The sequence below is a fragment of the Labrus bergylta genome, chromosome 8 (genome assembly GCF_963930695.1).
Source record: "Labrus bergylta chromosome 8, fLabBer1.1, whole genome shotgun sequence".
In the NCBI taxonomy this organism is placed as follows: domain Eukaryota; kingdom Metazoa; phylum Chordata; class Actinopteri; order Labriformes; family Labridae; genus Labrus; species Labrus bergylta.
This window is the reverse complement of record NC_089202.1, coordinates 23,835,697-23,849,894: the sequence shown is the minus strand read 5'-3', so window position 1 is coordinate 23,849,894 and position 14,198 is coordinate 23,835,697. Positions and strand designations below refer to the sequence as shown.

Here is a 14,198-nt window from a genome sequence, read left to right as displayed (position 1 = left end):
ATTATACAAATCTGAAACATTTCTACGATGCCAACTGGTAAGAGACATATGATGTCTTCTTTATCGACTGTAACCCCTGACTGTCTCTCACTGCTCGTCTCCTCCTAAGCAGAAGAAAGCTCAGAGCTTTCTACTGAATAGTGGACTGAATTAATCCAATTAGACATTGCACTGATTAAAAAAAAAGCATCATCAAAAAGAGTCATCATAGCGGACCCTGGTGCTCGTCCACCTTCTGGTGCATTTTCAATCGAATGTATGAAATTCTGGCTTAAGCCAAGTTTTCTTAACTTCCTGTTTGGATAAATTAACCTGCTTTCATTTTGAAAGATTAAAAAGGGAACTCCCTTAGATCAAAGGTTACAACATTAACTTAACCACCAAAAAGGGAAATCTCTATGTATCTAAATGTAAACTAAAACATTTCATTAGGTGGATATCACTTTGTACTCGTCAGCTGAGCTCACATCACTCTGGCTGCAGGAAGATGCTACAATGGATTAACATCGGTGCGACGATTAATGGCATGCATTAACTGCATCCTAATGAACAAGTTCACGCTGACAGCTCTAATCTGGTCCTTCCTTTGAGTCGTGAACTAGCAGCCCCAGTTTTTCAGCAGATGTGTCGGGACAGAAATGTGTGTGTTCACCTGTCGGAGTGGACATGGTTGCGGATCTCCTCCAGCAAGCTAAAGACTCGACCAAGTGGCGACCGAAACACGTCCACCGGCACCAGGCTGCTGTCCCACGGAGACACCGCCGCCTTCACCAACACCTGCTGGATGTAGGCGACTGGAGGACCCCGGTACTACAACACACACACACACACACACACACACACACACACACACACACACACACACACACAGAGACAGAAACACACACACACACACGTTAGAGATCACAACATGAAACCGTTTATCCATAAAATCAGCCATACTGGCAGGTACTCTAACATAAGGCAGTGAAAATCTCCTGTGAATGCTGAGACGTTTCTTGTTGTCCTCCTCTTGAATGAAAGTAAAAACTACTGCTGACAAGTAAGTGAGCCATCGCTGTGTGTTCATCTTCACTATTTATGAGCCTCCATTGTTGTTTCTATATCTGGGCCTGACGTCTGGTTTTACTCTGCAGGATTAGACTGAAAGACTATTCCTCAGTGTGAAGGAAATATGCTTAGAAACAGAAATAGGAAAAAAAAATGATGATCACAACTTTCTGGGATTTGTTTGAAAAGTGTATGAATGTATGTGCTTTGTCTTGTCCTACCCAGTCGGGCCGTTCTCCGAGGTCTCCCTGGGGCTCATGGGAAGGGACGCTGTAGTCTCGCACCCCTGTGGTGAACTCCACAGGACCCGTCCCAGGCAGGGGAAGCCTCAATAACGGATAGCTGAGAGAAAGAGAGAGAGAGAGAGAGAGAGAGAGAGAGAGAGAGAGAGAGACAATGGGAGAAGGAGGGGGAGGGTCACAGTGTGCATTTTAAGGCCCTGACACACCAAGCAGACGGCAAAACTCTAGCGGCCAAAAAGTTGCACTTGAACACACCGCAAAGACTACAGCAGACAGCCAACCACCACGTACGTTCTGCTCATGCATGAGAGGAAATAACTCTCCATGCCAGCAGGCGGTGGTAGTCCGTTGTTATGATACGAGAAGACCATTTTTACACCGCTGTCGTTTACCACTCATATTATAGGTAGTCTACTAATGGAGAATAATGTCTGATAAAAAGTTGAAAATGGTGCTGGCGTTGTCAGCCCCTTTGTCTTTTAATGGAAAAAGAAAAGAAGAGGCGGAGGAGACAAATAAGCAGAAACCGCACTAATGGGTGAAAGCATGGACACTATAGTGACATGCTCAGGGGGCTTTCCTGAACCTGTGTCGAGAGCTGGAGAGAAATGAAACCTCCAAACAGCCAATCAGAGAGATTCCTCTCACCAACACTGATTCAACATGTCGAAATGCCCATAAAAAGGCAAATTGGGGGGGGGGGGGGGGGGGGCGACGAGTAGCGACAGAGCCACACCACAAAAACACCGACGCTCCAACTGAGACCGGCGGCCGACGATCTCCATGGTGTGTCAGCACCTTAAGATATGAAACACACGAGTGAGAATGACTGACGCTCTCACGGTGTGCCAATGTGATGGGATTGAAAACAAGGAGCCTTCAGTCCAACATGTGCTTCAACTCGGGCGGCCTGTGCCGCATGATATCTGACAACGTAAACAAGAAGCTGCGCAAAGGGTTAAAATGTGCCGCTGCCTCCTCGCCACATGGATGAATGTAACAGACTGCTCGATTGTGGAGTCACATTTCAACTGTGAGCTTTGTGTTTTGTTTGTGTGTGTGTGTGTGTGTGTGTGTGAGTGTGTGTGTGTGAGTGTGTGTGTGTGAGTGTGTTCGCTGAACGTGAAACTCTTGACAACATGACACCAAGGCCCACAGCTTTTCTTGCCAGATGAGCCCTTTCAACCTGGGACCCCCCCCCCCTTCCCTCTTTCGCCTGGAAATGGGTGGGCAGTTATGAAACAAGTTCCTTTAAAGCCTTAAAACCACTTCTTTTTTTCTTCTCCTCTGTCTGTATATATGTGTGTGTGTGTGTGTGTGTGTGTGTGTGTAGGGGTAACAGGTTCATTCTGAAATAGTGTTGAGCAACCCTGACGCAGCTGAAGGACTGAGCTTTGGTGGTGGTTGCAGAAGAGATGGGTAGATAACGGGACAGCACTTGAACAGATTTCAGCACTTTGATACCGTAAAAACATTTTGTCCTTTTTGCTCTCTCATAAAGTATGCAGATGTCGCAGGATTGATAAAAAAACACAAAGACAGGTAAATCCAGAACACCTCGACAACAAACTTTGGGAGAAGCTGCAGCGTTTAAGCATTACTAAGCCCTGAGTGTCAGACTGACGTTATTCAAGTCTGATGACATTATCAGCTTTTACAGTACGAGGTCGAGGACACCTGAGGGAAACTAGCCACGGGGCTTTCAACCTGATTAAAAAAACAAGTCAAAGTTAACGCAAAAGTTCACTTTTCTTTGGCTGGCTCTTAACGTGGGGATCTGAGAAACATGAAATCCTCACCTGAAACCAAGACTGGACAACTTTAAGGAACATGTTGCTTTCAAATTCACCATACAAGAGTTTGCACCATACAAGTAGTAAGAGCCTTTAAATCTGAAATGCAATTTCCAGAAGGGGAGAGTTGACCTTCAGGTCTCGATCCCTAAATGTCTTGCCCTGCCTTGGTCTTGGTCTGGTCTTGGTCTCGCCCTGCCTTGGTCTTGGTCTTGACTCGGTCTCGATCCCTAAATGTCTTGGTCTGGTCTTAGTCTCGCCCTGTCTTGGTCTTGGTCTTGAGCTGGTCTCGATAACTTAATGTCTTGGTCTGATCTTGGTCTCGCCCTGCCTTGGTCTTGGTCTTAACTTGGTCTCGCCGCGTCTTGGTCTTGGTCTTGACTCCGTCTCGATCTCTGAGCACTCTGGTCTCAGGTATGTCTTGGTCTCAGTTAGTGCGGTCTTGACTACAACACTAGTTCCAGCCAATCAAAAAGCCCCCCTAAATGTGAAGAACTGGATCTGATTTGAGGACTCAGCTGTTTGTGGAATCTGTAGTCAGAGCGGAGTCATGTCGTCTTCTGCTTGTTTGGAGAGAAAACCTGAAATCCAAACGGCCCTTTGAAGAACAGTTTGCGCAGCCCTGCGCTAAATTAACAGTGTGTGTGTGTGTGTGTGTGTGTGTGTGTGTGTGTGTGTGTGTGTGTGTGTGTGTGTGTGTGTGTGTTACATTTACAACATTGTCAACGCTTATATTAGACAAAGAACGCATTTCTGTAGATCACAGAAAGCTGACGTCCCTGATGGAGTGTAACTTAAACAAACACTGATATGGAAAGGAGTCAGCTTTCTCAATAAATCAAAAGGGAGTTCAGGTTTATATCACCACTTGTGTTATTATTATCCTTATTATTAATAACGCCTTGTTACTGCAGGAGGCACTGCGGTGAACTACATAAGCAGCCTGGGAACCAGACTAATCTGCAAGCTCGTGTTCTGTTTGCTCTGGCAGATGCTTCTCGTCCCTCTGCAGAACAGAACTCCTCTCCAGCATCAGGCTGGAGTAACCACAAACACTGATCATGAACGGGCTGTTTACGACACCAAGGAGGCCTTTTGTGCTCCTCCAGCAACTGAGGAGTGGGTGATAACGTTTTTCGCTGAGTCACTCGTATCGATCCATCACATCATCAGCTTTGAATTGTCATCCTGCGCTCAAGACAAGATTGATGTGTATTCCTATCAGGACTGTGCTTGTCAGTTGGAAAGAAACCTCTCTCCTCTCAGTTATCCTCCCTCTCCCTCTCTCCCTCCCTTCATCCATGCCTCCCACTGCCCCCCCCCCCCCCCCTCCCCCTCTCCAAGGTCACTGTACCTCCACAATGGCCTCTTTTGTGCAGAGCCAGCCCCCCTCCTGTCAGGCAGACGGAGGGACAGGCCTCCTATTCTCACAGGGCCATTTTCTCACAGCCCCTCTGCTCCAGTCGTGCCTTTAGCATCTCTATCTATCATCAAGCTCTTTTCTTTTAACCCCCCGCCCGGGTGGTGGTCCATTTGGTCAGCAACCCCCCCGCTGTAACGTGCTGCGAGGACAGCACGCAGCAGGTGCATGCATGTGTTTCAGATTGTGCAGATTGTTTTTACAATGCCTTACACTGCTGAGGCCAGGCAAACTCTCTGACCTCTGTCCTCTCTTTTGATCAACAGATTAAGCAAGAGTGGCTGTGTGTGTGTGTGTGTGTGTGTGTGTGTGTGTGTGTCAAGTGTTTGTTTGTGTCATGAAGTCGGCAGGGGGGGTGTGCAGATGTGTTGAGGCAGTTACTTGTCTCCTCCCTGCAACCACTTTCTCTGCAATTCAATCCGTCTACACTGAAGACACGAACGCTTTGCCTAAAGTTTTAAAATGTAAAAGTAACGACTGAAGCCATATATCTATCCCAACACCACCTCTGCTTTCAGGCGGCACCGGTAGCCTAGCCGAGGTATAGTTCCCCAAGCGGTGGCTTTGAATTTTTCAGAAGGGAGCTCTTGATGAATATATGATATTCCCCGTATTTTGGTCTCTCACATCCTCCTTACTTTGTCTGATCGGAGCCGTGATAGCGGGGCCGTCATTAATATTAAGCTCACCATCGAGACAAAGTAAAGGGGGGCAAGTATCCTCCCTTTGATGCAAAAAAAACGACTACAGTTAAACGATGTAGTTAAAAGGAATGGCGCAGTGTCGGTCATACAGCGGCGCTTCATTCAGGCGCTCTGAAGTGCACAGCCAGCGTTTTACTGCCCGGAAACATGCAGGTGGACACGGGCCCCAAGTCACTCTTCTGCATAATGAGGACATTTCTGTAACTGTGAACAACCCAAGTCATTTATTTTCCACATTTTCAAGCGCCTGTTTTTTTCTGCTGATGCCCCTTTCAGCGGGCGATAAAATGCACAGAACATCATCTAAATGTTGGAGCAGAGAAGCCAAGACAGGACGCCTACCAGCAGGTGAGGATGCTGGCAGAGGTGAAGAGGATGATGGGTACTGGGTAGGAGGCACACAGCAGCCCGTGGCGGTAGAAGGCCGCCGAGATCTTCTCTCTCAGCTGCTTGCGCAGCGTCATCCTGGCGGGCGGGGTCAACTCCCGGCCATTTGGAAGCACTGCCCGGCCGAGTACGGGGCGCCGTGGAGCATCCAAGGACCTGTGGGGGGGGAGGGGGGAGAAGTAACAGACTTTTTTTTAGTTTTTTTTAAAAAGAATTGAAAACTTGGAAAGCAGTAACGCGATGTTTAGGATCTTCCACACACTGTCTCGAACTTACAAACAAACATCTACTGGCAACACTTTGGTACATTAAAGCGTCGTATAGCTGACTCCGTCGCTTCGTCTGCCTTTTTTTTCACACACACACACACACACACACACACACACACACACACACACACACACACACACACACACACACACACACACACACACACACACACACACACACACACACACACACACACACACACACACACACACACACACACACACACACACACACACACACACACACACACACACACACACACACACACACACACACACACACACACACACACACAAGCTCTTACAGGGAAGCTCCGTCTAATTAGTTACACACTCCATGTGTGAGTGCACACACCGCTAACATTGTCGGCATGCTGTTTTTTTCCTTCAGACCAGCTCATACTGAGATCACATGCTCAACAGAACTTGAACACACAACTCATTCAGCAGCGAGGGAAAAAAAAAAGGTGTGGACACATTCCCACCAGTAAGAAACAAGCCACTCCGGCTGAGCAGCTCCCCTCAAGCAAACACATGTACGTCTCAGAGATCACACCTGGGTAACAGAAAATACAACAACTAACTTTTGTTAGTGGACACGATGAGTACATCTGACTGCTGTTCAGAGAGAAAAGCACAGACGGATAAAGACGACAAGGCGGAAGACGAAGCTTTTCATAAAAGTCTTTTAAAGATCAACCCCAAGACCCCTTTTTTTTTTTTTCAGCTGGAAACCTCTGTATATGTACCGGGTATGAGGCAGTGTTGTTGATCATGTTGGCTCCAAATCTTAGAAATCAAATCCAAATCAAAGTATTTCAATTTTACATATTGTGTTAGAAATATGCATAGCCACCGCCCTCTACAGGTTGAAAACCCGCTACTGCAATTGACTTTGACATAGGGGTGCAAGCTTTCGTCTCCAAACATGATTTGAGAGAATTCACCTGGAGCGAGTGGGAGGGGGGTGGTGACCTTTATTCCCTGTGATCGCTGCACGACCACAGACTGTCTGCACGCCACCTCTACCATCTCCGTGCTCTGATGAACCTGCTGCATTATGTTTCCTGTTCTCCAGGATGTTCTTCTCCACTCTTTGGTTCAGATTGAGATTCTGTTGAACAGACTCTGTTTGCTTCATCCGCCATTCTCTTACTGACCTCAGGATGTTGTTTTAGAAAGGAGCATCCGTGGTGGTCTTGACTAGTCTTAATAGAAAATCCGTAGTAGTTATGTATTTCTTCCTTTGATTGAAGTATAAGTCCACCCTAACAGAATCCTACAGTTTTGCCCTCTGGCAGTGAGAATTAATGTGGCCCTTGCTGTGACCAAAGTTGCCCATCCCTGATCTAGAGAGCGATGGCGCTTGCTGTAGTCCATATAGCGCCCTCTGCTGGTGAGAGAGAACTGCCACTGTAATCCATTGAAACTCAAATGAAATGCTTTTAGACTGGTGAATAAATTGAGTAATATCGGTGCATATCTGAGATAAAATTAGCCGATACCGATAGTCGCTGGATACGCTAATATCGGCGGTTTGATTAATCGATCGACCGCTAAAAATTGTTGCATTTTCTACAACAATAATCGTAGTGGAAGTCTTTCCATGAACAGTACTGAACTTTAGTCCAAGCACACTCAAACTATATATTATACAGAGTCATAGTATTACCGGTGTGCTGAACGCCGATTTCGGATTTATAACATCTGAGTCCTAAAAATTGTGAAATCTCGTCTTAATGGCTGATTCATCAAACTGCAAACACAATCGGCTTCTTCAGTTCCTCATACCAACTCAATCTCCTGTTGACGTTTCTGTTCAATCTCAGCTTTTGTCTCTGTGTTTACTCAGCGAGCAGGTTCAATTTATCAGTGTCGTGTGTGTGTGTCGTTACACACTGGTATATTACAGTGTTTAACTGGCCGCCCTGCTGGCACACACGCTGCTGCTGGATCTGTACTGTATTTAATCCTGTTCAACATTAATTTACCACCTCTCTCTTCTCGGCTTCTCATGCGATGCCAAAACACAACAACACGGCTCTGTCATGTCTGCTGTTACCACGACGTTTCTGTCAAACAAGCCTTGAACTGTTCAGACTGTACCTGTTATTGAGAGGCCAGGTTATCTCTCTGCCTCGGGGTCGTTTGTGTCCCTTGAAAGCAGCAGCAGTGGTTTTTTTTAGCTGAAGCGTTGCCTTGGGGTTAACATTTAGCTCCCCTCTCGACTCGGGCAGAGTGTGCGTCTGCTCGGCTCGTCCCCCCGGGAGCGACGGAAACATTCCCTGGGAGGAATTCACCTCAGGAGTCTCTTGATCTGCTGTTATAAATACCCTATACAGTAAAAACAGCAAGCTCCTGGCACAGCACAATGGCTTCTAAAAAGGTCAAAGGGAGCTTTGTAGTGGAGCCTGTCTGCTGTCCGTTCCTGCTCTCAGACAAGTTCAAGTCCTGCTCACCGTCCAACGAGGGAAAACTTTCAGCGACGGCCTCCATCTCTCTCAGCTGCCAGTCCAGCTCGCTGCGTGCTGTGCTGCTCTGTGGGTGCAGCAATGAGACCTGATTCGGCAAAAGGCTCAGCAGCATCTCCGTCAGTGAACTAATCCGGGATTGAGCCGATCGGAAACACAACATGCAGGGCTCAGGGCCTGTGGCCACCCCCTGCTGCCTCCCTCCTCCTCTGTTCACAGCCTGTGGGCAGTTTGTGCTGTATGTCGGAGCATGCCCAGACAATCAGAAGCGGCGCTTTTTATGCAAAACTTTCGACCAGTCACCAGACGAGTGTAGGGAAACTGTTGTTTTTGGCTCAGAGTCTCAGCTCTGTTTTAACAACTCTGGCGCACAAACCTGTGTGATTGGACCCAAAACTGTTTGTCGGCTTTACCGAATACTTATAAAAATAAAAATATATTCAACACCCAACAAACCACAAACAAATCTTTATGACAGGAGCATGGAAAATGTCCCAGTGCTTTTACATACGCATGCTAAGCAACTAATAGTCCAACAAAGAAAAGTCTATGTGGGCTCCCCACGTGAAACGCCAGCACGCTCACTTGCAAACAAAAACACAGCTACAGCATGACACTCTGTCACATTGCGAGCGCAAATTAAGTTAGGGAGATCACTGTGGCGCACTGTGGCTTGATTATATGGCTTGCAGGTGAAAACTGTGCCCTAACGTTTCTGGATAAAGTCATCTAAAACACTAAGAAACAAATTAGACAGAGTTGGAAGATTTAAAAAAAAGTTAAGTTAAAGCACCTTACCTCTTCTCCACACTTCCTAAAACGCCCAGTTTGAAGGCATCTCCAGGGCTTATTGTATCAAATGACATAATCCACAACTTTCTCTATAATCTACATGCCATATGAATTGTCTTCAAGTGAAAAACTGCGAGCAAAAAGCTCCACGCATATCCACAAACATTCCAGAGAGCATTAGGCCGTGTCCGCTCTCCGTCACATAGCTGCATCACCATTCAGTCCCATAGTTGCATAATGTGCGGGCATGTTCCTTTGATCAGTTACTCCCATTAGGCCTGCTGTAAACGGAGCTGTGACAAGCTGGATGAGCAGATTACAGCAACGCAGCCTTTTACAACCACAGCTGTTGACAAAAGAGGGAAATGCTCTGTCAATCAGTAACCACGCTGCAATAACGAATGATGCTTTACAGAGAGTGGATTTCCACACCAGGGTTTCTGACTAATTCACCACGAGAAGAAGAAACATTCACACTGTAAAGCCACACACTCTCCCTATTAAGGATGTCACAATGCCAGAGTTTTACACTTTTATATGACTCAAGTAAAAATCAAATGATATAATTTAGAGCCCGACTGATTTTTGGATTTTTGGGGCCAATACCGATATCAATATTGGAGAGGAAGAAAAAAAAAAAATCAGACACCGATATATCGGCCGATATCTTTCTTACTTCTATGTTCAATGTAGATGGATATAGATAGACACAGATATTGGGTTGATCCCTCAAATGTAGTTATCAAACCCTTGAGGAAAAGTTAATGAAGACATGATGGTTACTCAACTGGAAAGTAACTGAGCATGTACGTGTGTCACCGCTCGACACTTTAGAGGGTAATAGTGCTTGTTGTAATCCATATAGCGCCCTCTGCTGGTGAAAGAGGACTGTTAGTGTAATTCAATGAAACTCAAATGAAATGTTATTTGACAGGTGAATAAATCTAGTAATATCGACAGATATAGGCAAAGAAAATATCCGATACCGATAGTCACTGGTTATGCTAATATTGGCTGGCCGATTAATCGGTCGGGCTCTATTGTAAACCACATAGCGCCCTCTGCTGGTGACAGCCAGAAAGAAAACTGCTCGTGTAATACAATCATGCTCAACTTAAATGCTATTTGACTGGTGAATAAATCTTGTAATATCACCACTTCTGCGATAAATTTGCCGATACCATATATCACATAAGCCAATATCGGCCGTTATTATCGGCTGGCTGATTAATCGGTCAGGCTCTAATATCTATACAGATCGAACACAGATCTGAGAAAAATTATGGCCAATATATATCGGTATTGGAGTATCTGATTTTTTTCCCCTCCATCGATATCGGCCCCAAAAGTACAATATCGGTCAGGCCATAGTAATATTGGGTATTTTCCTGTTTTTAATGACCACAAACTGCACAGTCTACTCTGAAATATACAAATACTCGCATACTACATCAATTCAGTGAGTGTAAAAGTGTTTGCTTGAAACTTTTGATGGATTTATTTCAATCCCTTACGCACCTGCCTTATGAAATAGATTTTTTTTCTTAGAGCTTTGGTAGTTTTCAATATTGTCGATTATTTAAAAATGATCACAGAGATTGTATGATCTTAAAACACATGCTAGCTAAAAGTATTAAAAGAATTGACAACCTTACTCCCTGAGCCAGGTCTTGCACATTCCTGCTCAAACTAAAAAGCTCTTTTATTACCCTCTATAATAACATATTATATTATTATTAGTAATATTTTTTGTCTAAAGTATGAGTGCTGTGTTTCTCTATTTCAGCACACATGTAACTGCCATCATGATCTAGATCACAGGACAAAATGGTGAAAGTGTTCTCACAAGACAGTGAACACATGCAGGGGTGAAGGGGCTGATGCAACTCTGTCGCAACATCACCTGCCAGGAACAAGCTAGCACAGAGTGCTATCAGGGATGCACGGGGAGAGACAAACAAGCCACTGGTATCAGATAAATAAAATGTGGTTTTAGATTTGTATCAGGGGGCTTGGTCAAGAGAGGCGTTTCATTAACACCAAGAAGCTCAGAATAGGTTTCCTGCAGAAGACATTTTACACACTGTATTAACCTCAACATGCCAGTGAGAAAAGTTGGTTTCCTGTCTTTCCTGTTGCAGTTCATGCAAAAACTAAACTAAAAGCCACTGAACCTGCCTTCTTCTTTTACCTCTCAGGGTGATGTGATTGAGTCGGTGTCATCTTGGATTATTATTTAAAGCTATGCATCTATTAAGCTTCATATTCAGCGACTCATAAAGAGGTTAAAGTTGCAGCTGATGAAATCAAAGTCTTGTTTTTCTCTTGCTGCAAAAGAAACGTCTTGTTGCTACGTCTTTTATGCCACTGATCGATTATGGTGATGTTTTATATGATGCAGGCTTCTTCTCAGTGCCTTAAATCTTTTGATACTGTATGGTGCACGGACGTTCATAACTATAAAGCACCAACTCATTAGTGTACTGTATGATCGAGCTGGCTCGTCCGCTGTTGATCAGTACGCTGCTGCTGCTCCACCCACCCAGATTATAAAACGTTTAAAAGGGCATTGAGTGTACAGACTTTTCTGTTTTTTTGGAAGTCTTTGGGCATTTTATGCCTTCATTGACGAGACAGGAAAGACAGAAATCAGGCAGAGAGAGAGCGGGGAATGACATGCGGGAAAGGAGCAACCCTGGACCGCCAGCCTCGAGGGACAACAGCCTCTGTACACGGGCCGAACACACTAACTACTAGGCTACCAGCGCTCCATACTTGTGTAATTTTAATAATGTGAAAGGGCTGGAAGTGTCAGTCTTTGCTCTGCGACCCAGTCACAAACCGTATTCTTGCTATCTGTCCCTGAAGTGCGTCTTGAAACGGGGAAAAGGAGTTTTAAGTGGTGCGCTGCGGCTCCTGCGACCTGAGGATCTGCTGCAGGAGCATTTGTGTCTCTTTATTTTTTAAAAAGTAGATTAAAAGTGTGTGAGGAAGATGTGTCGGGCCGTAGACGCTTTGACTGTCGACTTTTCCGCTCTGGGACTCAGGATATGTTGATCTGAACTCGTGGTTGCTCTGTTATTAAATGTGCTGCTGCCTGTCTTGGTCAGGACACTCTTGTAAATTACTTTGTTAATCTCAATGATGCATAGCTTATGTGAAACCTTTGTGACACATGAGAAGGTGAACAAAAAAAAACAAAACACTGAGCTGGGACATGTAAATGATATTCTAATGAATTGCTTTTCAACGCCATTCAAATATCAGATGATAACACAGAAAGAGGCCGAAGTGTTTCCTATGAAGGAGAATTTAAACCTGTCATCTAGTTTAGCTCTTTTTAACTGAGCTGCCATTATCCTTCAAGGTGCCTTTTTTTTTAATTACTCAACATTTAATAACACACTTAACTTGGTTACATCAGTGAGAATAAATAAAACCAGAGAAACTGCAGAAATGAACCATAAACCCCTCTCATTGTGAGCTATCTTAATGAGGAGTGTGTTTGGACTGAGTAAACAAAATCCAGTTACCATAACACTTTAACATCGACGTGAGCAACATTTTCGAGATGTGTATCAAATGTGTTTAGTTCACAACCACGACGTAATGAAAATATATCACTTTAACTTCTAATTCTTGTGACTTTCCCGGGTTGAAAACTTGTGATAGCAACGAAGCTAAAGGCTGACGTTCATAACAGCTCGCATAGCAGCTAGCTTAGCAGTGCGAACGTTGGAAGCGGGTGTTTCGTCGAGATGTGCTGCCTTGCAAAAAAAAGATCCCATAGCGCAAAACGATATCAAATAATGAGTCTAGGTCACAATAACGCAATATATATTAACTACTTACTCCATATACATTGTTACGAGTGTGGTGAGCAGGTTTTGGTGCTGTGTTATTGAAGATTTCAGGCGAAGTACATCTCGAAGGGCAATAATCGCCTTTAAAATAATGCTCCCAGTACATAATCACTATCAAACACCACTACTCGCTGCATTTTCACTGTGAGGAAACAGGATTCATGTTTTTTATACTCTATAATTACACATGTATTTAATATTCAAGAGGAGGCATTTCTCTTTGGACGAATAATGCACCATGTACAGCACAGAGCCGCATGGTAGCCAATTTCGACAGAACACCTGCTAACCAGGTTCCCAAATCACTTGACAAACTGATACAAATGATCGAGATAATCTTTAACATAAAAGGGTCCTGCGTGTTTTTAAAATGGGCCAAGGTTAACAACACCGTCTTAACATGGCTGTAAATGTGACACAGGGAATAGTTTATATCTAAATAACCCCTAAAGTTAGCCATATTAGCACATAGGCGACGTTAAAATTTGCACAACACGGTTCTGCGTGTCCGGGGCTCATGTCTGATTTTTTTTTTACAATAGAAAACCCGACGGCTGTTATCTCGTTACCACGGCTGTACTTAACTCTTAGCAGCTAATGTTATGTCATGAGATAATTCAGCAGCTCCCCATGCTTTCAGAGGTAGCTCACGTTAGCATGGGAGCTAACGCTATAAGGGATGAAGCTCCACTTGCCTGGGTAAACTTCAGACAAGAGATCCTCAGATGATGTTTATGTTGTTGTTGTTGTTGATGATCTGGTCGGATCCTCCTGAGTAAAAGTGACGAGCCACCGTCGGGATATTCCTTTTGTTTTTTTGAGGTTTTTTTTTAACTCGAATATGATACTAAGGTGCAGGAGGAGCGTTTCAAATCCACTAATTGTCAAACACCACAGGGACCTCTGAACTGCGACCTCTCACCCTGCAGCGTGTACAGTAGAGACAGGGCGACCTCTAGTGTGCAATAAAGGTATAACTCCATCTATACCAAAATGGAAATCAGTTATCTCATATGCTGAGTTGGAGATTCGGACGCATGTATTTTTTGCATCCAGACTAGACTATTGTAACCCATTGCATCTAAACAGAAAAAAAAATCCTCTGTATCATCTACCCTCAAAACTAATTTGCAGAAATTGAAGGTGGAGACCAGAATCAGCTGTGGAGCTCTAAGTCACACTGTCATCAATGGCTGGATGAGGAGCA

At 44.6% G+C, this 14,198-nt stretch overlaps 1 protein-coding gene across 3 annotated transcripts in view; it reads right to left on the bottom strand.

Moving 5' to 3' along the window:
• Positions 1-13,904, bottom strand: part of scap (SREBF chaperone) — a 42,158-nt gene extending 28,254 nt beyond the window's left edge. The window contains exons 1-4 of one of the 3 annotated variants that reach the window (XM_065958101.1): positions 13,687-13,904; positions 5,552-5,752; positions 1,272-1,392; positions 653-810 (exon numbers count right to left, since the gene is read on the bottom strand). In XM_065958101.1, coding sequence (XP_065814173.1) covers positions 653-810; positions 1,272-1,392; positions 5,552-5,673 — 401 coding nt within the window. In that variant the 5' untranslated portion in view covers positions 5,674-5,752; positions 13,687-13,904. Of the gene's footprint in view, positions 1-652; positions 811-1,271; positions 1,393-5,551; positions 5,753-7,971; positions 9,080-9,134; positions 9,457-13,686 lie in introns of those variants that run through there. The other 2 variants (XM_020654074.3, XM_065958100.1) reach the window with 2 other exon arrangements.
• Between the last annotated feature and the right edge of the window lie 294 nt (positions 13,905-14,198).